Source organism: Equus caballus, chromosome 16 (assembly GCF_041296265.1).
Source record: "Equus caballus isolate H_3958 breed thoroughbred chromosome 16, TB-T2T, whole genome shotgun sequence".
Lineage (NCBI taxonomy): Eukaryota > Metazoa > Chordata > Mammalia > Perissodactyla > Equidae > Equus > Equus caballus.
This window is the reverse complement of record NC_091699.1, coordinates 59,739,722-59,766,647: the sequence shown is the minus strand read 5'-3', so window position 1 is coordinate 59,766,647 and position 26,926 is coordinate 59,739,722. Positions and strand designations below refer to the sequence as shown.

General features: G+C 45.6%; 1 protein-coding gene across 2 annotated transcripts in view; it reads right to left on the bottom strand.

Moving 5' to 3' along the window:
* Positions 1-16,889: 16,889 nt before the first annotated feature.
* Positions 16,890-26,926, bottom strand: part of DCLK3 (doublecortin like kinase 3) — a 49,037-nt gene continuing 39,000 nt past the window's right edge. The window contains exons 3-5 of one of the 2 annotated variants that reach the window (XM_005600834.4): positions 23,044-23,176; positions 19,976-20,143; positions 16,890-17,496 (exon numbers count right to left, since the gene is read on the bottom strand). In XM_005600834.4, coding sequence (XP_005600891.2) covers positions 17,303-17,496; positions 19,976-20,143; positions 23,044-23,176 — 495 coding nt within the window. In that variant the 3' untranslated portion in view covers positions 16,890-17,302. The remainder of the gene's footprint in view (positions 17,497-19,975; positions 20,144-23,043; positions 23,177-26,926) is intronic. The other variant, XM_005600833.4, reaches the window with a different exon arrangement.

Genomic DNA, 26,926 nt, shown 5'->3' with positions numbered 1-26,926 from the left:
ATCTTACTGCAGACACGAAAATAAGAGTGGGGTATCTGGACAACAATGCCCTGAAGACGTGCCTCAGCTATGATCAATGGGGGTGTGAGGATGTGTTCTCGCAGCTCAACTGGGTACAGGAAGTGACTACCTCTAGGTAAAAATACTCACTAAGCTCCTGCCAGGATAATCCTGATCATGCCAGAGAAATCACAGCAGACAAAGGGGATCAGAACGTTCTGGAAAGTGAGCAAGAGAGAAAATTGTGGAGCATCGTAAGCAAACAGGCCATTGCAATATTGCACACATTTGGCAGGATACTTTTTTTGAGACATTAACCTATGTTTTGCCAGGTGCTGTTTTTATCTCCTCGGGTTTCATGAAAGCAGCCTTTGTAAGTCTTTGCCTCGGGGTATTTCTTGCAGAGCAGGATGCAGAGGTGACTTGAGGTCAGAAGCTTCTCACTCTCCTGCCCTCTGTAAGGCTCCCTGATGAGGAAATACCAGATGTCCTACAGGTGGAGTGGAGTGAGGAGCACCTATGCCAGAAAGGGGACAGGGCAGGGAAGAGTTGGGAATACCTGTGAGTCCCACATCTGTGATGTTGGGAATGTCTGTGGGTCCATGAATTATGGGGACAGCACTTCACAGGGGAGAGTCACAAGAGGGCGTACTCAAGAGTGTACTGGGTTGAGGAGGCTAAACCCAACAACCCAAAGCTCCCGGCCGCACCATAGATTCTGGTGCTCCAAGCTGAATCTGAATACCCGCTGGGCTGGGACAGTGAGTGTGTCTCAGCATTAACCAACGTGGACCCACGACTCATGACTGAGGAGGCCTCCCCTTTGCTTTATCTCTGTGAATGACCTCAGGACCTCGCACAACCCAGAGTGGAGAGATCCCACAGTAACCCCATGAGGTGAAATTTCCTGTGAATCCAGCAAAATGTGGCTTCAGCATTAGAAGATGAGAACAGTGGTCCTCACTGTGCATCCCAGTGTAAAGTGTGGGGGACTAGAATTGGCCACCCCAAGATATGTCTCTTTGGCACAAGGATTATTTTGGGCTGGTTACTTTTAAAAACTGGAGACAGGAAAGAAACTCTGAAAAGTAGAATTTACTTACCCTTTGTAAGAGACGTGTACATTTGTAAGGGAAATCTCCATCTGTAAAGGTGTCTCCTTCTCTATACTAGGAAGAAGGGGGGATGACCTTATCTCTACAAACTCTTCTCAATGTGGAAGGCAAGGACTTAAATCTGCATAATAACCTTACTCTTGTGTACTGTGCTTACCTTATTTACTCTTGTTTACTTTGTTTACCATGTGTAATCTCCCATAACTGACTACCCCCACCCCCAACATCCTCCTTTGTCTGTAGCTGAAGATGATATTTAAGGTGGTGGCTTCAGCCATTTTGGTGAGTAGCTCAGTTTGCCTGAGCCTCTCCCATGTATACATGTTATAAAGCTTTGTTTAATTTTCTCCTGTTATTCTGTCTCATGTGAATTTAATTCGTTGTCCGGCCAGAAGGACCCAGAGCGGGTAGAGGAAGGGTTTTCCTTCCCTACGAAAGCCTCCCATTCACACCCCCTCAAATGTGTTGGCAAGAACGAACTTTGCAGAAACCTGCCCCTGGAGTTAGAAGGACCTGGGAGCAAATATAAAATGGAGACTGAAGACAAAGTCTCAGAAGTAAGGAATTAAAATCCAAGCATTTAAAGCCCAGAGCCACACGCAGTCCCCACAGTAGACACAGACAGGCCTAGTGTTTGAGAGGTTAGTGAAGGGTGACTCCCAGATGGTTAGTGAGGGCCACCTGGAAGCTCAAATCAGAGCACGGGATTCGTAGCCAAAGCTCCCATGTGTGGCCACCTTATCTTTTGAGATCTCAACAAAATTGGCCTGAGCATCTTCTCCCATGAGCTGTAGGAGGTCCAGTGAATTCCTGGGGAGGCACAGACAGGGATTCTTTCTCTTAAGAAGCCCAGGACAACTGACAGGGTCTCTGAGTTCCCTAAGTCTTTCTCCCTTTCCAGACAGGCCTTAAGAGAGCACAACTTTCTTTCCCTCAGATACAAATTGTGTTACTCCATCCCCATTAAGACTTAGATCTGTAGACCAAACTGAACACTTAAGATCAGTGCATTTTATTGCATTAAATAGCCCTCGACTTAAAAAAAAAAAAGGAGGGGGCTCAAAACTTGCTATGGGCATCCCAAAAACCTGGAAACATAGACAAATATATATCTCATCCATAATATCTTCAATCTTGGGCCAGCCAGGTAGTGTAGTTGTTAAGTTCGCACGCTCCACTCCAGCAGCCCAGGGTTTGCAGGTTCGGGTCTTGGGTGTGGACCTACACATGGCTCATCAAGCCATATTGCGATGGTGTCCCACATACAAAATAGAGCAAGAATGGCACAGATGTTAGCTCACTGACAATATTCCTCAAGCAAAAAGAGGAAGATTGGCAACAGGTTCTAGCTTAGGGTCAATCTTCCTGACAAAAAAAAAAAGAAAAAACTTCAATCTGTAAAAAGTGATATACTATTAGCTATACTGCCATAGTTTAGGACACCCTAGATTTGGGTTACGTTAATGAAGACTGAATATATGCAGTTATGCACAGCATAACAACATCTTGGTCAACAACAGACCACATATATGATGGTGGTCCCATAAGATTAGTACCATATAGCCTAGGTGTGTAGTAGGCTATATCATCTAGGTTTGTGTAAGTACACTCTGTGATGTTCACACAACAATGAAATCGTGTAAACAACGAATACATTTCTCAGAATGTATCCTCATCATTAAGTGATGCATGAGTGTTTACTATTCTCATTCTAGAGTGTGGGGTCAATCATTCTCCACACTAGAAATTACCTGGACAAGGCAGACCCAGGTGAGCAGCCCCGACACAGTGCTGGCATGGCAGCGTGCCTAGAGTTGGTGCTATGGGGGGCAAAATAGTCATTGTGGTCTTTGTTAAAGCTGGATTGAGAGAGAAAAGATCTAAACTCTATTACCCGCCCACGTGCTCCCTTGAGCAAATTTGTTTCCTCTCCTTGGGCATTAAGTGTTCAGCTGTAAAAGGAGTAAGATGGACAAGGTCATCTCTACATCTTAAATTTTATGACTGAGTCTGTCTTTGATCCATCCTGAAGCCCTCAGGGTGACTTTCATTATAAATCATATCCGTGAGGCATCCTTGAAGTGCCCATCCCTGGGAAGATATTCTAAGTTTCTGAATGGAAAACCATGACTTAGAGTGGCCGAGGCCACACAGCAAATTGAAAATAAAATGTCTTATGATCACCACACCATTGAAGAGAAATGCATGCTGGGTTTCCATTTGCTTAGGGTAAAATCACCATCATTGTACTTTTGGAGATCCCTTAGACTGGTCAAGGACCAAAGCAGAAGCGACTCACACCCCTGCCGTGGCAGCAGAATTAACCTGCAACCCTGCAGGTATGGGGCTCTGGAGCAGACCAGCTTGGAGAAATGGACTGCCTATGTCCAGGGAGGATACAAAATCTCCCAGCAAACCGTCAGCTGCGAGGCTGGGGCCAGGGCTGCTTTCACAGCCTGCAAAAAATACAACGTAGCCCGAGGACCACCCCACAGCTCCCTCACCTGCCTGCCCTGCATTGAGCTAAACTTGGCTGACTCGGTCCAGATAAGGTCATTGCAGAGAGGGTGTTTTCAAAAGATTTTAAAACAACAGACCCACTGCAATGCAGCACTAGCAAATTGTATCCAAAGCAGCCAAACGCTCCCAGCACAGCAGCCCCAGTGTGATTCCAAATGTCAAGAGCACCACCTGCTGCCCAGACTGTGAAAAGCCTCAGTTGTCTCCTGTTCTCTTCAGCAACATCAGTGCAGTGGGTCTCAAACTGGATGAGTAAGCTGAGGATCTGAAGTTCTCTCCAAGATTCGTAAGCTGGTTGCATGTTTTCATTTTTATGATAGCCTAGAAAAGTTGACACAAACATATGCCAGATCATCTGACTGAGAAAGGAAAGGAAAATCTTCAAACCAGGTTATTTTGCATTTGTTAGGTTAGTGCTGGGAGGTTTTGTCAGGTGCTACTGTTTTAATTGTTAATGAAGCAGAACAGAGGTCGACTAACCCCTTAGGGAAGCATTTGTTCTAAGTTAAAGTCAAAGGACTCAGCTGCGCGCTCCATAGGGATTGTAGGAAAGAGCTGTGAGGACTAAGTCATCACAGGGCTCACAATAGCAGGGGCACACCACTCAAAACAAGCTGAGACAGAACAGTAAAGACCATATTAGCAGTGCAAGAGACAATTTAGTGGGAGCCAAACACTATCCGTCCCACTGAGTTAATGTGGATTATTGATGTCGCTTTCTTCAAAGTTAACTTGTAATTTGGCTTTGCTTTTATGGCTGAGTATGAATTATAAAGATAAGAAATGGATACCTAGTATTATTTGAATTATTTTTTACACTATATAAAATGATTTACTTCTATCTGGTCTTCCTATTTCCATCTCTCTCGCTTATACACACACGCAGTGTTATTTGTTAAGTGAATAAATTATATCAACACAGAGGGTTTGCTAGAATCTCCTTCCTCTAAAAGAGGTCCATATATGACTCAGTATCAGTCAAGTTTGGGCTGCAATAGCAGTGTGCTGCATAACAAACAACCCCAAAATTTCAGTGGCTTACAATAACAACCATTTGCTTTCCTGACAGGTGTGCAGGTCAGTTCGGGCTGCTCTGCTTTGGTCTGCAGACCAGGTGCAGGTCTGCTCCACGTGTCTCTCATCTTTGAACCGGGGTCTACTCTTTTTGTGGCAGATGGCAGCAGCAAAGGGGCCAAACTAAACAGGAAAACCCGTTTAAAGCCTCTGCTTACATCATATTTGCTCGCATCCTATTGGCCAAAGCAAGTCACATAGTCAACATCAATGGAGTAAGGAGGTATATTTGTCCCACAGAGGTTGAGAGAAAGCCGGACGAGGGCAAAGAGGGCAGGTCGAGCTGTGGATAAATCATACAATCTATTACAGACCCACATTGTAGAAACACTGCCTTTAAAGAAAGGGATTGTTCCCATTACTCTCTTAAAAAATTATAGAACCTCCAATGCAAGTCGTAATTAAGTCTATGAATTTTATTCTCTTCTCCTATTTCTGAAATTTCCATTAACTAAATGAAATTAGGTGCAAAATTCTAAATCATAACAGGAAACCAGAAGGGGAGCAACCACATGCCTAAAACTTATAAATTGAAAGATTGCAGACAAAAGGGATGCTAGAAGAAGTGCCAGCCCTTTCACCATTGGCTACACAAACTTCTCAGAAGGAGATGACATGACAGGATCACAGGAACCTGGCTTTCATCCTAGCTCTGAGCCAAAGTGGCTAGAGATAGGGTGGCTGGTGTTGCAGGCAGCCAAAAGCCAAATCCTCCAGGAATGGCCCCTCAACCTGCTGCCACGGCCCGCTGGAATGAGGCTCTCCTCAGGGCAGCCTCACTTCTCCTCAGAGCTCACCCGTACACGGTGCATGTGGGAAGTGAGCTGCATGGTGTGTGGGCCCTACTGAGAATGGCTCCTGCCCTGGGAAGCTGGGCTGGTTGATGAGGGGACCCTGATCCTGGCAGCTTTGGGCTGCTGAAGTGGACATGGAGGGGAAATGCTCAACGTCAAGGAGGTGCTCCCATGGTAAGACGCCTCCCTCTGTGGAGAGGAAGACCTCTGCTGACTCTCACTGGATCTGCCCCAGTGTCCAATATTACACAAACGAGGCCAGTCTGGTCGATGAGGATGAGCCATCAGAATAGTCCCAGGATGTACAAAAGGACTCTACAGTTTAAGAGAAGCAGCCCACAGTAATTTAAATCTGGTAGTTCTGGGACATGGGTTAACAGGCTACTGAAACAGAATATAATTTAGACACAGACTTAATGCATAAGAAAATTTAGCATATAATAAATAAGGTATTCTTTAAAGTGAAAAAAAAAATGAGTAAGTAAAAAAATCTGTGCCAGGGCAACTGGGAATAAAAACAAAACTGAATTCCCTCCCTAACTCCTTGAACCAAAATAAATTCTGGATGGATGAAATAGCTACTGTTCAAATGTTTAATAAAGGTATGCATATGAAAATGTTTTAACATTTAATCTCGATGTGGGGAAGGTCTCTCTAAGCAATATATCAACATCAGAACCCAAAACAGAGTCCAACCATCAGAAGAGGATCATGTTTCTTTGAAAGGGAAGTTTACCAGGGGCGTACCCCAGAGCAATGGACAGCAAGCAGAAAGTGGCGCATAGGGATGAGACTAGAGATGCCAATTGTTTCCTGCCCAGCCCATACCCTCCTCTTCTTAAAAGATCTACCCTCAACCTATTCTCCTCTGAAAGGGGCAGCCCCTGTACCATATGATTTTCCACCACCATCAGACACAGTTGATTGGGCTAGAAGTGGACACCTGACCCAAGCTGAGCCAATCAAAGTTTCTCTCCCAGGAGTTTGGAAGTGGATCCCTGAGAAATGGAGCCATTTAGCTCTGTGGAGATAGGATACTAGGTAATGGAGAATCAGGAGCCAGCGTGCACACCATGATACCCATAAACGTGAGAGAGCAAGAACCAGGAGCTGGTGTGAAGCAAGCTGGTGTGCAGGGGAAGAAAAGGAGGGGATGCCCAGTTCAAGACCTAGCTGAGGGCCCACTGGGCCTCACAGGGATAACCAGGCTGGAGAATCAGTGCAGGTGACCTCTGGTTCCCGTAAGACCTGTTCCGTGAGAGCCCCCATGCCCTTGCAATAAGGCCCCTCTCTACCTGAGTAGTGTGTGCTGTCACTCTTCCTTGCAGCGTCATGATGCCGGATGAAGATGCAGCTTATATGGATACAGGTATTGAGAAAAGTGCCTCAAGAAGGAAGGAACAAAGCAGAGGTAAGGGGAGGCAGGTGTGGAGGAGATGCCACTGCTGGCTCTGTTCTGTCTGAGAGGGGTGTGAAGCAGCAATGGAAACACAACCTGGGAAAACAAAATGAGTGGAAACAACGTCCAGGCACTCAGAGCCCTTGGAAGGGAAGCCTGTGTTGGAAAGCTTGCAAAAGAAAACACACGGAAGAGGCAAATGTGGGACAAACTGTCCCGTGGTGCTTCTATTATTTTCAAGGGACTAGGCAAAGCAGAAAAAAACATTGTCAGCCCTTGAACATTTTTATGAAGGCTGAAAAAGCCACGCCAGACAGCTTGAAAGCGGCTGCCTCGCGGGTACAAAGGCCCAGCGCCCTTCTGATTCCAGGCAGAACAGCTCTGCTGACTTGTCACAACCTTATATTGTTTCCCTGGTGTTGATTTTTACCCCTGAGGGCAGGTTTAAAGAAAGAAATGCAGTAAAAAGAGTCACTCTCCAAATTGAAGATTCCGCTCCCCCTCTTTAATAAGAGTGCTGTGTTGGCGCCATTGGCAAAGTTGGGCCGTTTATAAAAATAGATGCAGACTTATCTGATTGCATTTTGGGGAATGAAGGCTATTCTTGAAAAAGTGTTTTTGGTTTTGTTTTTTAATGAGTACAAAAGTGCAGGGCAGCCCAGGGCTACCGCCAGAAAGCAAGCAGTTGAACCTCAAAGAAATGAGGGAAAAGAAACTAAGAGATGTCCAGCAGGTCATGAGCCACTATCATTTCTGTTGTGATTTTTCCAGCTAGTGAGGCCTTGTCAATTGGCCGTGTCTTCATAATCAAGAATCTGAGCTGAAAGCCATTTTAACTGCTGCTGATGACTGAGGTGGATGAGGGAACAAGTATCTTCCTTTTTGCACATCTATCCATGAGCTACAGTCTCGTCCTCTCCGTGGTGTCAGAAGCGCAGACGTAAGAGCTGGAACGAGCCTTTGAGATAGAGCCCAACCCTCTACTTCTGTGCAGGGTTCTCCTCCAAACCAAAGAGCTTCTTCCTGGCTTGGGGAAATAGAGAGAATTCTATAGGCTCTGGGAGCCCCCGGGATCCAACTGGAGACCTAGCAAGAGGCCTCCAAAGCAGAATCATCAGTGTGACCATGGAGGTAGGCCTATGGAAAGTTGTACAAAGGATTCCCAAGCCTTAGAGGCAAGGGAGCAGCAGAGAAGTGGGCTGGGACAGTGGGTGTCAGCAGTAACCCCATGGGAACTAATCGCTAAAGGATGCTCCCCATGACTTGGCACTTCACAAGACCCCAGAAATGTGGTCCACCGGGGAGCAGGTGACTGAGATCACTGCCCACCAGCCAGCAGGATGGAGGACACAGTCAAAACGTAATTCAATTGACAGAAAATAAAATTATGCAATACTTGTTGCACCCTTGTAATTTCAGACTAACGTTAATACCTGCTGTGCCCAGTTAGGAAAACTGAAGTCAAAAGGTAAATTAAGTGACTTGCATTAAGATTGGATTAAAAAAAAAAAACTGGGTAAATCTACGTTTATTGGAGAAACATCAATTTCAACAAGTCAATTTAAAATGACATCCTATTTAAAACTATTTAGGAGGAATGCTTATTAAAATCACATTTTCTGTTTCCAGAGTTACCTCTGTGATGCTCTGTGTAAATCTTCTCTCCCTGTCAAATGCCTGGGAGGGTTTGGTGATGGTTGATGTGAAATGAGGGCAATCTGAGAGCCGTCTGCCTTCCCGTACCCCCACCTCCCACCAGAGTTCTTTTGGGAAGTTGGAACTGAGAATTTATACAATGTGCTTCCTTCTATCAGATCAGGAAAGAGCCCAAGAGCTCTCAAGTGGAATAAACTTCCAGATCATGATGAAGTTATCGGCTTTCGTTGACATAAATTACACAGGTACCACAATAGACGAAGCATCATTTTCTCTGTGCTTCACGGGTTTTGTAATAGCAGCTGGATTTCTCAATGCAATTTTTCTTAAGGTCACATTTTCTTCTCCAAGTATATTCAGTTATATGAAACTTGTCAAAACAAATCTAGAGATATCTTTATGTTCTTATGTTATTCAATTCCCAGATTCTATCAGGAAGATAGACAAGGAGAAAAACGATATACCATTAAAAACAAAATAAATATCTGACCCTATTCTGTACAGTATCTGTGTAAAACAGAAAGAATACAACCCAAGGGAAAGAGAGAAATTTCCAGTCTTTATTCCTAGTACCACTGCTTTCTAGGAAACAATTACAGAGTTTTCAGTGCAATTTATTTCCAGATTCTAGGACACCATTACTGTAAGATATAACCTAGGTTCAACAAGATCTTTCAAGGGGAAAAGGAAACTAATTGAGTACTCATCAATTGTAAAATGCACTCCAATTGAAGAAATGCTGAAATATGAAAAATTTCCATCTTAGAATGGAGGAACACAGCTATGGAGTATCTGTCTTACAACAACTCAGTTATTAGTATATGCCGTAACGGGATGGTCATGGTGATAAGTCATAAGGTCAAGGTCATAAGACGTGGGATCAAGGTTCAGAAAAGAGGAGAGGTGTGCTTTTCCAGGTTCCCTGGGCAAGATGGCATGGAGGGAAGAGCTGTAGCCTTTGGTAATTATGGCTTCAGATCCCAGCTCTGCCATTGACTACCTGTGTGGCCTGGGCCCTCAGTGTCTTCATTGGTAAATCAGGGATTTCTTCATTCACGCAACAAGTATTTATTATGAGCCTAAAATTTTCCAGGCACTCTTCTAGACATGGATGATACAAGACCGAGAAGGTGCCTTCCCCACTGGAGTTTATATTTCATGGGTTGGGGTAGGCGCAGACAAGTAGACAAGCAAAATAAGCAGGAACGTTTCAAATGCTGAGAAGTTCACTGAAGGAAATTGAACAGAAGGGCTGGGACAGCACCTCAGGGAGGCAGCTTCTTGGAGGAGGCAGCATTTGAGCTGAGACCTCCAAGAGCTGGAGGAAAATCATTCCAGAGAAAGGAAACAGCCAGTACAAAGGCCCTCAAAGAAGGAGTGGTCTGTGCTAGAGAAGTCACAGATGTGTTTGTGTGACGACGGCAGAGCTAGCCCTGGGGAGAGGGTTCGGGGGATGAGGGGAGCCGTGAGGTAGGGAGGGCCAGCTCATTCAGCTTCTGTAGGCCATGTTGAGGAATTCTGTTGTGTTCTAAATGCAACAGGAAGTCATTTTCAACTGAGGTGATATGATCAAACTTTTGTTTTAAAAATTCACTCTGGCTACGGTCATTCATGCATCATTCAGCATTAAGGGAAGCTGGGAGGGGATAGTAATGCCTATATCATGAGGTTGTCTAGGGATTAGCTGAGAAAATATCAAGGACCTGTCACAGGGCCTGGCTCTGCATGTGTGCTCCTAAATGACCACTATCAATTATAATATACATGAAACTCAATGCACATCACCTTTATGCCATTTAATGCATTGCATTAAATTATCGGCTTCAAGCCTGTCTCTCCCACAAGATGGAGCCCCTTGACAGCAGATGCTAAGTCATATCCATCATTGTGTTCTCGGGACCTAGTCCAGGGCCTGAGTCATGCCAAGCACTCAATCATATTTGCTGAGTAAAGAGCTGAATGCATGAACAATTTTTTCCTGATGACTGAGGAAGAAACCTGGCACAGTTTCTGCTCCTCCACCATGAGTGTTAAGAGATGGAGATTCAGGTTTGGCGAGTAGGTTAGTAAGGAGGATGGTTGATCCAAGCAAGGAAGATGTGGTAGAATGCCAAAATGGCCACAAATTCTCCCATCAAGCTCCTCCCATGGAGAGGTGGAGGTTGTTGCCCGACTCCTTGAATCTGAGCTGGGTGTGTGAACTGGGTCAGCCGATAACGTGGTGGAAGCCATGTTATGCAAACTCCAGGACTAAGTCTCAAGGAAACATGCAGCTACCAATCTCATGCTGGGAGCCCTTCCACCACCCTGTTATCAAGCCCAAGCTAGCCTGCTGGAGCATGAGCAGCCACGCAGAGTGAAACCCCAGGCATCCCACCTATTCCAGCCAAGAACAACAAAGCACCGCCTGTACCAGGACTGCCCAGCTGAGCCCAGCCCACAATCCCAATCCACAGGTTCATGAGAAATAATAACATGTTATTGTTTCTAAACAATTAAGTTTGGTTGTTGTGCATCAAGAGGTAACTAACACAGAAGACCTGGAGTAGAAATTCTATCCAAGGGCAAGTCAGCAGGGAAAGAAGACCAAGACAAAAAGAGAAGAAAATGCAAAAGTCTGTTAACTCCAGAGTATGAATTAAGACCAAGACTCCTCCTTCACTCCTAAATGCTAATGGCACCCCACTCTAAACACTTTTAGAATGGAGAGGGTCCTCATATTTTGCTGCTTTGCTGAGATGGCGGAATCCTCTCCTGTCAGTTCCTGTGACTGGTTCAATTTGCCAAGAACCTGTCTTTCTCCAGAAAATTACCCTGCCAGCCCCCTCCTTCCTACCTGTCCCTTTATAATAGGCTGAGCGCTATCAGTCCTAAGATGTCAATGATGGCACCTGCCTTTAATTCCCCATCACAATGAGTAAAGCCCCTCTGCCTGGCTAGGTTGGAAGAGATAGAAGCCATCATTTTTCTATGTTCTCCAAATCAATCTCCGAAAGCACGCAGGCAGAAGCCTAAGGGCCCAGTCTCTCTGGGCCATTTAAAAGCTGTCACCAAAACAGGTCTCCTCCAGGGATCTCATGTGCCTCCGAATCCGCATGCCTGTGGAAATAGACTGCCAACCCCAGTGAGCAACAATCCCAGTCAGAGAAGAACATAACAGCATCCAGGGGCAAGCCGCAAATGCCACAACCCCCATTGTAACTCCACAACCCTCATTGTAACTCCACAACCCCCATTCTAACTCCACCACGCTCATTGCAACTCCACCACCCTCGCTGTAATTCACAAGAACCATAAAATCTCTCCAGAGCTACTTTGATGCAGTTTTTTGTTGTCTTTGCAATGCCCCTGCCCTGCTCCCATGACTCTGAAGTCTTGAAGGGAAATCTCAGTCCCGTGCAAGTAACCCACGTATAACGGCTCCTGCTTTTCCCAACCTCTCACCAACACCGTGCTGGTTTTCTTCAAATCCTAGAGGTCCTGACTCTAGGTTACCCATGTGTAGCACCCCACAGCATCCTGTCAGCCACCCCAGAGGCTACCTGCAATAGCTGCTACAGGTGCCCACAGCTTCCTCTGACTCTCTCTCTTCCTCAAGCCATCCCCTAGCTGCAGAAGCTTTAGAGCAAAACAGGCCAGAGCGACAGGGAGTTAACACACCAGGAAAATCCCTCCACCAACGAAGGGGAGGAGTTCATGGATAAAGCCCCAGCTTTCTTGCCGAGAAGTGGGATGATTCTGAGGTGTACTCTACACAGTGTCTTAGAGGGCTCTGAATGGGAGCGAGCCTCAGTCGCCTGAGTGGTCCTCGTGCATGAATGCACCATTTCTTGGCTTTCCTCCCTTCATGGACTCACATCCCCACTCTCCCACCGCATTTCCTGGGACTGCCTCCCAAAGAAACTATCCACTCAAGTCCTTGTCTCAGGGTCTGCTTGGGGAACACCATGACTCCAGAACTGCCCCAGGCGGGCTTAGCTTCCTTGTCCCCAGACCAGAAGCATCCAGCAGTGCCTGCTTGAGCTCCCCTCCACTCCCCAGCACAGCTCGAGGATGGAGCCTAGTTACTCACACAGGCCTTGAAAGTCTTACTGACACACTAGAACTAGTTCTAATCTCCCTTTTCAAGTAAAGGAAACCACAATCAATTCTGCAACCCCTTTCTGAGTTTGCTGGTCCCTGGATTACATGACACCACCACAGCATCCCCAATGTCACTAGGGTCCACTCACTCAGGAGCCCTGGAGCCAGAGCAATTCTGTGACCTGGCCCCCTGGGATTAGCCTGAGTCTGGAGAGCCAAGCATTAAGGGGTCCATTCCGGGCATGGAGGGGTCCAGGGAAGAGGAGCTGGAGAAGTTCCCCGGGTCTAGCTGCCTCCTGCTCACATTAACTGGATGTGACAAATTCACAAGTTGGTCTCCCTGGGAAGCAGATTCTGAGAGCAAGATCTGTGTGTAGGAAGTTGACTGGGACTGTTCTCAGTATTGACGTCTGTTCGGGAAGGAGGTGTAAATTACGCAGGACTGGGGAGAAGAAGTTAACTGTGTTATAGTTGAAGCAAAGGCCTTGTTTGGTCTCACAGAGAGATATGGGATGGCTCTGCAGAGCTGCCCAAGTTGAAGCAAGGAGGCCGGACCTTTGTAACTCACATTGACCAGACACTGGATGTGAGATGCCCAGAGGGACATGAATGTGTGTATGGAGACTCATCTCAGCCAAGAGTAAGTCCAGGAGAGCAGGTGCTTCAGTCCTGGAGCAGGACTCTACGAGGCAACCACAGCATCCACCACACCAATGTTACGAATTTTCAGGGGGAGAAATTATCAGAAACAGAGGAGCTGGAGCTAAACCCTGAGGAAAGAGCACAAGTCACTTGACAATCACCCCTGGAGCTTCTGTGCTGGAGGCATCCCCCCTGGTAGGACCAATCATGGCTCTTAAGCCACCTCCAGACTTACCATCAACTCCCAACCAACTGCAGGTGAGTGGGTTGTCTGAGATGCCCAAGGCCCCACAGCACTGGCCTCTAATTTAAAAAAACCTTTCAACTCTCACAAAGCAGAACTGGGAGGGAGTTAATGGAGCCTCTAGATAAACACCTCTGTTGCAGAAAGCAGTGTGTTCGGAATCACTCATCCACAGGCATTTGGGACCCAGCCATGCAGGATCAGAAGCAGAGCAGAGGCTGCAAACTAAAGAGATGGTGCCATTCTGCATCGGGGTCCAACACTGAGAAAGTGAACCAATGGGGACGGACTGGATATGAGGTGGGGGACAGAGGTATCAAGGATGCTGCCTGTGTTTTGAACTTGCTCAGCAGAACCATTCCGTGAGATGGACAGCAATGGAGGAGGGCCAGGTTTGGGGGTGATGATTGCACATTCCACCCTGAAGGAACTTTTTTTTTTAAAGATTTAATTTTTTTCCATTTTCTCCCCAAAGCCCCCCAGTACATAGTTGTATATTCTTCATTGTGGGTCCTTCTAGTTGTGGCATGTGGGACACTGACTCAGCATGGTTTGATGAGCAGTGCCATGTCCACACCCAGGATTCGAACCAACAAAACACTGGGTTGCCTGCAGCGGAGCACGTGAACTTAACCACTCGGCCACGGGGCCAGCCCCCACCCTGAAGGAACTTTTGATGCTTACATATGGATGTGTCACATATGTCGTATGGCCAGTTGGACAGATGGTCTGAGCTCTGAGAAGAAGCCTGAACTGGAGATGCAAATGGGAGGAAGGAGGAAGAGGATCATCTGCAAATAGATAGTGAGTGTAGGTGAAACTGCCGAGGGAGAGTATAGAGTAAAAGAAGAGGCTCTGGGACTGATCTTGAAGGAACAGCAACTATATTTTTAATAGCTTTATTGAAGTATAATTGACACACAACTAATTATACACAAAAGTATACAATTTGATGAGTTTTGACATATATACACCCATGGATTCATTATTACATTCAAGATAATGAACATATCCATCACCTCCAAAGTTACCTTGTGTTCCTTTGTAATCCCTCCCTCCCTCCTCTCCCCAAGTAACCCCCGATTTGCTTTCTGACACTATCGATTAGTTTGCATTTTCTAGAATTGTACATAAATGGAATCATATGGAATGTAATCTTTTTTGGTCTTCTTTCATTCAGTCTAATTATTTTTAGTTTTGTCCATGTTATTACATGTATCAAGAGTTCATTCCTTTTTATTGCTGAATATTCATTGAATGGATGTACCACAATTTTTTATACATTCACCAGTTTATAGACATTGAGATTGTTTACACTTTTGGGCTACAAATAAAGCACCTATGAATATTTATGCACAAGTCTTTGTGTGGATATATGCTTCATTTTCTCTTGTAAATACCGAGAAGCGGAACGGCTGGGTCATATGGTAGGTATATGTTTAACTTTTAAAGGAACTGCCAAATTGTACTCCAAAGGGGGAGTACCATTTTACATGCCCACCAGCAACGTACAAGAGTTCCAGTTACTCAGTCCCTGCCAATACTTGGTATGGTCAGTCTTTTCATTGTGGCCATTAAATTTTAGCCATTCTAATAAGTGGATAGTGTTATTTCATTGTGGTTTTAATTTGTATTCCCTAGTGAGTAATAATGGAACTACAACTTTTAGCAACTGGAAGAAGACCGAACCTATACAGGAGACCCCAAGGATTAGCCAGCATTGCACAAGGAAAACCAGAAAAATGTGGTATCCCAGACGTCAACAGGAGAAATGACTCAAAAAGAGAGAGTGGTCAATAGAATCAAACGATGCTAACAAGAGGACTGGAAATTCCATTTTGGATCTTGTGCCTTTGGTGACTTTATCAAAAGATGTTCCAACAGCATTTGATTCCAGCTTCCAAGACTCTTTCCAAGGAGTCTCATTGTATTACCTGCTGGGCAGCACCCTCTCCTTGGGTGTCTGGGTCCCAGCTCCCCGGAGCCCCTCCTCAGAGCCCCTGAGGTTAAAGCACCAGCTGGTATCTCTTTGCAGCAGTTTCAAGTGTCTGGAGAGTCGCAGGCTCTGTTCTCTGGGGAGCTAACTCTGAGACTGAGATTAGCACGCAGAAGGTTTATTGAGGAGTGGTCCCAGAATCATCACCTCTGGAAGAGAAGGGAAAGAAGCAGGACTGGGTGACGGAGAAGTTGGGCTGTGATGCAGTCTCAACCCAGGGCTAGCCCTTCAGCATTGTCCCCACTGGGGACAAAGGGACCAAGCCTTCCCACTCTACATGAACCAGTTATCGGATGTAGCCCATCCTAGGAAGTGGGTGTGATCCTGGGTGAGGAGATTCTTCCCAGCTAAGGGCAATTCCTGTAGATGGCGACCATGGAGGGCTGTCAGCCAGCAGCATCCTGGCAGCTTATTCCTGTGAGTCTGGAAGGGGGATCCGGGTGGCACACTTAGCATCCACTACAAGACGTTTCTCCTGCAAGCTTGTGGGCTCTAATCACCCATCCTCTTCCCTTGGTTCCCCACCTAGGATGGGAAGCCACTTCCTGCAGTTACTATCTAAATACCTTCAGCACCTCCTCTGTGCTGTTGCATTCCCCAACATCTCTTTCAGCAATTCCTTCTACCAAACTCTCTCATGCTCTCATGTTTTCCTGACTGATACTTGCCTCCACCCAGAGGCCCCTAACACTGTTAGGGAAGGGAGGGGGGTGGTCAGAAGCCCACACTTTTGACTTTGTGACTCTGTGTCTTATTGACCAGGTTGCATATAACCCAGAAAGGTCAATTTGGGAAATATCAGGATTATGTCTTGCTTTCAGCTCATGCATACTCCCAGAGTCATCTGCAAAAATCATCATCTCAGTACAGAAATCTGGACTGAGATAATCAGTGAACAGGCCTCCTGAGGCCCCCACGTGTCTGCCCTGCAGGTGGGAATGTGCCTGAACTCTCGGAGCGCCTTCATGCCTGAGCGTAAGCCACTTACTGCATTTCTGACACGTGAATGCACTCAATGGCTCCCTTGTGCTCTGAAAATGTTCACACAGTCACAGCCTGTCTGCCTAACTTCATATGGAAGTGACTCAGGCTCAGGGATAATCAGCTGAAAGCAGTAAAAATGGGACAACAATGAATCAACGATTTCTCCTTTCCATTTTTCAGACTGCGCCAAATCTGATTTTCAGTAAGACTGAACGCTAGAGATCAAGACCAGCACATCCTAAATAAGCAGATGGTGCCAGTTAATCAAGTGTCCATCACAACACTTACATGCAGTCATGGCGGCTTCAGGAGGCACGTCGAAACCATAATTCCCTGGCTTCATCACCAGCAATCAGAAATAATCAGAAAATGACCCACTTCAGTCATTCAGAGCACATTTTATTAATGCAGAAAGACCACGATTCACCTTATTAATCTCACAGGGGGAGTTTAGACCCTGGTAAGCACCACTCATGTCATAGACCATGAACTTGGTCACAAGGAGAAACAAAACACATCATTATTACTAAAAATCCCTCACTGATAACAAGTCCTCCCCCCCTCCAGAAAAATGTATTAAAGGCTTCAAATATACAAATCTAAAAATATGTTACAACATTTAACATTAAGACTCGTTTATTTTTTCAATATGCTTTAAAATATACTGAGCGCCTCTCCTTCCCCTGATTTTCCAATTATGTGAAGAAGTCCTTTTCCTTGTTTTTCTCCTAGACTTCTCTCCTTTTCTCTGTCCTTGAGCAGAACGGGGGGCTGAACAGGTCCCCAAGGAGGTGACTATGAAGGCTGCTCTGCAGCCCGCTTGTGCTGGCTCCGGAAGTGGCCCTCGCTGCTGGGGGCCACCTCCTTCTGTAGGTTTGCCGTGCTGGCCTTTCCAACAGTTTCAATCCAGGGGTGCTGAAGAACCTGGTGGGCTGTGTAGCGCTTTTTGGGGTCTACCACCAACAATCGGCTCACCAGATCTTTGGCAGCTGTTGGAGAGACAGAAAGAGGGAAAGGAGATGAACACAGGTGGCCCTGACTTTTTCTTCCCCATGCACGAAATAACACAAACATCCACATCAGCACCAAGCCTACAGTAGAGCAGTGCTGTCCACCAGAACTTTCTGCAATGATGGAAACCTTCCCTATCGGCAGTACCCACTTGGGACTACTGAGCATTTGAAATATGGCTAGTGCAACGGAGGAACTGAATTCTTACTGTATTTACTTTTAATTAATTTACACTTAAATTTAAATAGCCATGGGCAGCTAGGGGCTATTGTGTTGGAGAGCACAGCTCCAGAGGATGTTTCTTCATTTCTCCAGAGTCACAGGGCAGGCCCACCACTAAGACCCACAGCGCCCAGTGCAAGAGAACAAATGGAGGCCACGTACCATATGTCTATATATTATATATTTTAAATTTGTAAGTCAAACTATCAAGTTGTTAAATAAAATATATTCAATCTTCCTTCCTAAGTTGATAAATATGCCTCTATATTGACAAAATTGAAAAATGTGAAAGAAATCTAAGTAGTCAATGGTGCAAATTCAAAATGAATTTCATTTTCCACCCAAGGCCATGATTCTAAAGAGAGGTGGTGACAACTGGTGGGCCAGGTGGCAGGCGGCAAGGAGAAAAGATTTCTCCATGGATGCTGGCTCTCTGAGCCCCCTCTTCCCATAAGTCAAGAATGCACAGGAAAGAAATCACCCACTTTTCTTTGCCTTTATTGGGGGATGGATGACTCTTGCTCAAGGTCAGCTGCTCACCCACCAATCACCCTCTCCTCTACCCCACTGTCCAGCCACCACGTGAGCATGGAAGCCACAGGATTTCTCCTACCCCACCTATTTCAGGCTGGGCAAATTCTGCCCACAAAGTGCCCCGGAGCCTGCCCCCACCAGCATCACTCCTTCAAGGTCCTCAAAGGACTCAGGGGGTAGAAGGCCAGGTTTAAACTGGGAATTCTCAGACTCACATGTACATGTGTGGACAACTGGACACCCCACCAACATGTCCAAGTTCTCTCTACCCACCCCCCAAGACAGCCACTCCTTGGCCACCCTATGGCATTGTGGGGAGAGGCTGGGAAGAGAGGTCTCACCAATCTTGGAAGTGGGCCTGATCCGTTTGAGCAGGGAATTCTAGGGTCCCAAATAAGTGATCTAGACTGGGAGACCTGGGCTCTGGGGTGGGGCACGGTTCCTCGGCCTCACAGTCTCCTCACTCTGTGGGGAGGAGTATAACCAGAGCAGGGCCCCCTAAGGCATGGGACCCAGGGCAGGGGCCACCCATTCCCAAGTCTAAGGACAGTACTGCACAGAACTTTCTAAAATTATCTTTAGTCCTTCAATTCCCAAGTTGCCATTGCCTTGATCAGCTCAAGACCTTCACCCTACCAGCAGTAAGCCGCCCCTCCACGTATCTCATTTAAGGGGAATAAAATGAAGCTTTTCCCTTCCCTCAACCTCCAACCCCAAGTGAGGAGACAGAAGCTAGGGATGAGGGCAGTTCAATAACTAATCTTAGATGACATGTTTAAGAGAAATTGGGGAAAAAATAGTTACCACTCCTAGTCTACTTTTTAAGCTAAAGACTCCAAGACTCAAAACCCCCAATTATCCAGTTCCCAATTTACAAGGGCATTGGGTAGAACAGACAAATCAGCGGAAACGAGGGGAAAGATTCCATTTAAAGGACCAAACAGGGGCGGACCCGGTGGTGCAGCGGTTAAGTGTGCACGTTCTGCTTCTTGGTGGCCCAGGGTTCGCCGGTTCGGATCCCAGGTGTGGACATGGCACCGCTTGACAAGCCATGCTGTGGCAGGCGTCTCACATATAAAGTAGAGGAAGATGGGCACAGATGTTAGCTCAGGGCCAGGCTTCCTCAGCAAAAAGAGGAGGATTGGCAGTAATCTTCCTCAAAAAAAATAAATAAATAAATAAAGGACCAAACAGGAGGAGGCCCACACATGCTTCTGCTCCTCTAAAAATAACTGAGACCCTCCCCCATCACTGTCCAGAGCCCTTGTGCTCCAGGCATGCCCCACAGGACCCCTGATTGCTTATATGAATAAAATAAGCACATCCAGTGTGTTCATAAACACTTCTATAAGATGCCTTTGATCTTTCCAAATGAGTGTCACATGTTTCTGATATTTTTCAGTTCTGAGGTTCCTTAACTGCCTTAAGGAAAAATGTTTGCTGACTGCAACTGGTGGTTAGACTCTTTCATTAAGTCTCAAAGTAAGTCATGTTTTCGGAGTGCTACATAAATCTACACAAAGCCAGAAGGAAACACAGGATGAAGCCCGACATGTCTACAGCCCAGCTCCTTGCCACGCACACAGTAGGGCCCTCTGTCTTCTGACACATTTGACCTAAAACTTGCATTGCAGTCAGAACCCAGGAAGGGCCCCAGCTCTTCATCCCTCCTCTCCTGCCGGAGGAAGTCCCAAATCTCACCGTCAGAGATATTGTCCCAGTAAGGGGCCAGGAACTCAAAGTGGCCCAGCTGGATGATGTTAAAGAGCTCGTCCTGGTCCCTCTCCGGGCTGCGGAAGGGGGGAAAGCCACACAGCAGGATGTAGAGGATCACACCCGCGGCCCACATGTCCACCTCCAGCCCGTAACCTGTGCAATAGAGGCAGGGACACAAGTGAAGCTGAGACCAGGCTGGATCAAATGTGACGAGATACATGTTGGAGAATCAGAGCTCCAGGTCACAGAGGAGCTCAGCTCTCAGTAAGCAAGAGCCCCTGCCAAACACATGGGTGGCCTTGCTGCCAACTCCTACAAACCTGGGGTCTACACCAGTGTTACTCAAAGTTTGGTCCTCAGACCAGTGCCAATTTGTGATCCTTTATTACTGGCCTGTGATAAAATAAGCACAGAAATTGAGAGCAAACATTTGGAAACTCTTATAGCAATTTGACACGGCCATGACATCCAATTACATGATCAACGGACACATCTCATGGGACAGGGTATAGATCAGCTCAGGGGTTGTCGGACACACATGATCAGTCGCATGTGGCATGAGCTGTGATGTTGTCACGTGCAGCAGGACTTCATATGGATCCACACAGTATCAGAAATTTTAAAACCTGGCCCTTCGCCAGAGATAGGCTGAGAACCCAGGTCTACACCAGCAGCCTCAACTTCCTATTCATTCAATGCTTTCTCTCACTTTAAATATATTATTTACTGGGTCTTTTCTATGATTATAAAAGGATTGATATTAGTAGCTATACTCCCCATGAACATGCAAACACACACACATTTATACTTTCTTTAACAGAATTAAGATCTCATAGTACATATTTTATACCCCATCTCATTCACTTAACATTATATCACAGCATTTCCTATACAGGAATTTCCCATGATGAATATAAAAAAATATTCTTCAAAAATACGATTTTTTAATAAGGTTTTTTTTTGAAGATTGGCAACTGAGTTAATTCTTCTCCCCAAAGTCCCCCAGTACATAGTTGTATATTCTGGTTGCAGACCCTTCGGGTTGTGCCATGTGGGACACCGCCTCAACATGGCTTAATGAGCGGTGCCATGTCCACACCTAGGATCTGAACCAGTGAAACCCTAAGCCACCAAAGCAGAGCACGCCAACTTAACCACTCGGCCCCGGGGCCCATCCAAAATTATGATTGCTAATAGCTGTTAGTATTCCCTTCACATAATGAATCTTCTGTTGTAACTGAAGGTTCTTCTAATATTTTACAACTGTAAGTAATTCTGCGATGAACATCCTTACATATTAAATATCCGTGCACATCTCTGATTATATTCTTCAAATAGCTTCCTAGAAATGAAATGCACAAAGTAATATACAGTAAAGATTTTTGATACATATTGCCCAATCATCCTCCCAAAAGTTTATAACAGGAGTATATATGTTTTCAAACACTTTCTCACTTTTTATCTTTAGAAAAGGAAAACATTTGGCAGCTTTAATTTGGAAGTCAGATATTTGTTATTATGCCCCAGAGCAATGTTGTCAAGACACAAATCAGCAGGAAAATATTAGGGGAATAATCACCAAAGACCTCTTTCTAACCAACTTTAATGGCCTTTTCTCAGTTCTCACCCGCCTTCCACTCTCAGGAGGGTCTGGTTCTGCTGGGCCTCCCCTCTTCTTGAAATCTGCCCCTCGGCCTCTGTGACACTGTACTTTCCTCATCCTCTTCCTGCCTCCAGCTGCCCTGTCCTCTGCTTCCTTGTCTCATCCCCCAACTCTTGGCTTCCCTCAAGAATCTGTCCTTGGCTGCCCTTGTTGGCATCACTAAGGAGTTCATTATCTCGCCAGCTTTGGCTGCCAACTCTGAGTTCAGTAGTCTCAAAGCCACATGACCAGCCCAGGACTTCACTTGCTTGCCAACCAGACGGTCCATGTGTCCATCCTGATATCTCTACAGTGTCAGTGTGTTCAAAATTTCACTCACCCCATCCCCATCTCCTGAAAGAGCTTTCCTTCCCAACACCCTATTTCAGTTGGCGCTACCATCAATGTGGCGGTTTCCCTAAGTGTTCATGTGGACTATTTCCTTTCCCTCTTCTCCTATCCAGTTCATTGATGCCTCCATTAAAATGTCCATGGTTGCTCAGTATTTTCCTCTCCCACTGTCACCGCATTACCATGGCTCCTATGCTGGCCACACTGAGTCCAATTTCCTCTGCTCAGCCTTCCCAATTGTGAGTAATCCAGGCTCAACCTACTCAACCAACTAAACTGCCCTCTGCAACACTGAGGCTAGTCTCAACGTCTCTACCACCCAACCCCACGCACATTCTAGTCTCCTCATCTTAGCTTCCCTGATGCATCCACTGGTGGAAAACTATCCCTCCCTTCCCCCTACCACCAACCCTATACCCATACAGAGCCTTCCCACACAACATAGAGTTCCTAAACTGATTTCTCCTAGAGCGCCACAGAGGCTAAACAGTCATTCATATATTTGGAGCCATATAATAATAATAGTGATTTCCTTTTTATATACTTTACAGAGTGGGTCACTAAAACAGTTCATTGCATCCTTATACAATATAGAAACAGGTAATAAATATTATTCATGGGGTTTGAAATGGGACCCCGTTTTCCTTAAAATGCGTGGTTGGTGGAGGAATTTTTAAGCCAACTATCACAACTGCTTCCATTCTCTCCCATTAGAGGTAGCCTTGGGTCAGTGGCACAAATAGCATTGCTTGCTTAAGTTCCTTCCCAATTCTCTATCATCTTTCATCTCACTGTCCTGCCAATACACACACACAAACACACACCCCCCCCCCAATCCCTTCTCTGTAAAAAGGACAGCCCTGATGAGGGAGAAGTTCTCATACTTTGGTCAAGGGAGCTTGCTTCAAATATTTCCCTTAAAATCCAAGTGCAAGCTTAGTGCCAACTCTCTGAGATTTTTGACTGCTCCATACTAAAAAATATTAAATATTAAATATTGAAAATAAAACACTTGTTAGTAAGTGAGCTAGAGTCCCACAGAGCACCGCGTAATACTTACCTTTCTCAGAAAGAATTTCAGGAGCTACATAAGTTGGAGTCCCACACACAGTAAATATAGGTCTCACCACGTGCTTTGCAAGGCCAAAATCAGCCAGTTTCAAGGTGGTAGATTTGTCCTCATTTCGCTGAACCTGTAAGAAACCAAAATCCCCCAAACCACCCAAATTGTGGTGAGAACAAAGAAGGAAAACTGAGACAAAAAAACATGCAAAGTCAGGATAAGCAAACAGTAGACATCGTTTAGCCCAACATGGACAAACTCAACGTGATCTCAGTGACAGATGCTCACATTTTAAACTACAGAACCAACGAGTGAGGATTTACTGTGCTGTCCAATGTGGTAGCACCATATTGCCGCAGTTGGCTATTTAAATTTAATTAAATTAAAAATTCAGTTTCTCAGATGCACTAGCCACACTTCAAGTGCTCAAGAGCCATTGGTGGCTAATGGCTACCATAGTGGACAGTACAAATAGAGAACATTTCCATCATCACAGAAAGTTCTCTTGGGCAGCATTGAGTCAGAACAAAGATCAATGATACTTTGAGCACAGACTAGCTTTAGTGAAGACTAGTAAATGCCTGTGGGTAACGTAAAGTCTGGGCAGAGGGAAAAAAGAAAGGAAAAAGAACTAGGAATTAGAGTGAAGAAGTAGACAAACAAGCAGTGGAGGAATGTTAAATACAAACCCTAATTTGGGGGATGGCGGGAGTTAAGAACCAAACAAACCAGGAGTCTTTCATTCCAATTCCCAGTCTCGTGGCTGAGTGTCTTAGACAAATTTCTCTACTCACCTAACAGCAAGGAGGAGGAGGAGCAAGGGGAGGAGTAGGCAGAGGCGGGGGAGGAGGAGGAGGAGGAAAAGGAGGAGAAGAGAGAATCTCCAGCAAACAGGATTGTCAGGAGTTCCATTCAATGTGTATAATCTGCCCAGCAAAATGTTAGCCCTAAAGTGAACAATCGTCCCAGATTGCCTGGGACTGAGGGGGCTCCAAGGATGTAGGACTTTCATTTTTAAAACAAGGACAGTCTCTGGCAAACCGGAATGAAGTCGTCATCCTAGTTTGCACATTATACAAAAAATTAATGCCACTGAACTTAAATTTATTCCTACATATTGAAACTGATAAACTGGGTTCTGTTAACTTTTTTGCATAAAGGTGAAATAAATTATCTCTGATTCTTCCTTTAGACCCCCAACTTCCACCAGGTTTTAGAGCACAGTAGAATTAGTCATTTTTTAAAACAGAGAAAAGACAGCTACCTTCACTCTGAAATGACTACAGCGAATTGACTGCTCTCTTTTGTCCTCACCAAAACATATCCCGCCTGAGTCTACTGCTTCAAACATGTGCAGGTAACCAGCTTTGTGATCTCTGGCAAACCAGGTCCCACTGCCATGTCAATCTGTCCTGTCCTCCTCCACCCTCAAGGTGTCTGCATGCTAGATGATGACTGTTAGGAAAAGGTGGGTCTTAACCGAAAAGAAACGAATCTCGAGATGTGACCTGAGCAAGTATTTAGACCACCATGCAAGAAATAAAACTAAAGATATGTTATATTGCACATAAAAAATGGAAACAAACAAAGAACCAATGGGGGGCAATCCTAGCATATGTTGCAGCAAGCAAAAGATGCATTGGTGCTATGGAGGCGGGTTTTTACTTTGGGAAAGGTTACATAATCAGGCACAAATCAAAATTCCAACCTTCTTCAGTACTCGTTGGTACCCAAACGAGTAAGATAGAAGGGCAACCCAACAGGAGGTTTGGCCTCCAAACATCAGAGAATGTGAAGACTCAGAGCAGCTGCCTCCCACATAAGAGTCTCACCTTGACAGACGTTTCAGGACACCAAGAAATAAAGGCACAAGCCAAAGGGTTCTCACAGCCCCTCATTCCCAGGATGCAGGCAGCTATGCACACCTGGGTGATACCTGCCTGCTTCTGACTCTGGCTGAAGCAGCTCTGGGCCTGAGCTGGCCCTGCTCTGTGCTATCCCAGGCAGCCGCAGCTTGCAGCTGGTCTGTGTACACGCAGAAGATGCTGGCTCCACACCAGGAAGGTGTTCTGAGTCCTTTTAGCAGCCTTGCCACCCAACCATCACTCTGACCTCTATCGGTCACAGAAAGTAGCCAGCACAATCTGTAAGCAAGGAGCTTTGAACAAAAGACTCTGAAAGTGTGGCATCGTTTCCTCCCTCAGTGTCATGTGCCTCTTGGGAAAGGTGCAGCCCACTCAAGACCTGTTGTCACATCCTGCCTGGCCCCTTTCTTCCTAATACAAAGGACAAAGCTCGGGGGTGTCAAGTATCTCAGGCCCAGAGAGGAATTTATCCATAAGAGGGCAGAGAGAACAGTGGAATCAAAAAAAAAAAAAGTTGAATTCATAGAAACAAAAAGTAGAAAGGTAGCTGCCAGGGGCTGGGGGACATGGGAATATATTCGTCAGAGGGTACAAACTTTCAGTTATAAGATGAATAAGGTCTGGGGATCTAATGGACAGCATGGTGACTAGTTAATAATTCTGTATTGCATACTCTAAATTTGCTAAGAAAGCAGATCTTAAGCATTCTCACAAAAAAAAAAAGGTAACTATATGAGGCGATGGATTGTGAATTAACTTGATTGTGGAAATCCTTTCACAGCGTACACATATAGCAAATCATCATGTTTTACACTTAAATATATTACAATTTTATTTATCAATTATACCTCAATAAATCTGGGGGGGGAGAAATTAATGCACAGTTTTAATTAAAACATAAATTTTGTTAACTATAAGATTAAATAAATTTATATTTTTGGTTTTTTTCAAGGTACATTCTCAATAAAACTTTTATTTTCCACTTAAAAAAAGACAGAAAACAAAAAAAAACACAATGGCCACTATTGAGATCTTTATCTTGAAACCCAGACAGCCAGTGTTCTGGGGATCTTGGCCACCCAACAGAAAGGCTCCCAGGGACACAGCCACCCCTCCCCCTGGAGGGACCCCCTCCTGGACCCTGTACTGCCTGATGGATTTATGGCAAAAACCCTTTTTGTAACAACATAGTAAAATTCAGGGCTGAGCTCCTGGAAGAGGTTGGCCTCTGGTCCACTTGCCTGTGGTTCTCTTGGGGAGCTCTGGATAGGCCTCCTCACCTCCTCCAACAGAAATAACCCTTTGCTGGAAGGTTCAGCATCATGTAACAGTTACAAGCACAGACTCCAAAAGCCAACCATCAGCGTTCAAACTCTAGCCCACCACTTACTACGTCCTGGTCAAGTCACTTGCCCTCCCTGTGCCTCCATTTCAGTCTGGAAAATGGGAATGTGAATGATCCTACAGGACTATGATGAGGATTCAATGAATTAATATTTGTAAGGTGTTATAGACAGTGCCCGGCACCCAAGAAGCACGACAGAAGGGTTTGTTAAGTAAACCATATTACTTTAGCCACCATAACAGTTCACCTCTGAAGAGCAGGACAGACTTCAGGGAAAATGAGAAGTACAGGAAGTCAGCCCTGATATCTTCTGGCTCCCCTTTTAGGATCTCCTCATCCAGGCCCCTGGATCAGGCATGGCCCTGGTCCATCCCCTTCTGTCAAAGCTCCCACCCCCTCCCCAACTCTTACCTGCCCCACATCTCATCATAGAAGCTGAAGGCTCAGGCCATAGGCGAACTGAGCAGTTAATTACAGCTCTATGATAAGACTAACTGGGATAAGCCTGGATGGTACCAGCCAAGGAGAGACTTGCTGGGGCCACCAGAGCTATAGGAGAAATTATCAACTGGTCTGGAGGCACATGTCCTCACATCTCTATTGGAATGGGGACAAAGGTTCCCAAAGTTCCTCCCAGTGCTTGGGGGGCAGAAGGACAGTGGGGAGGACT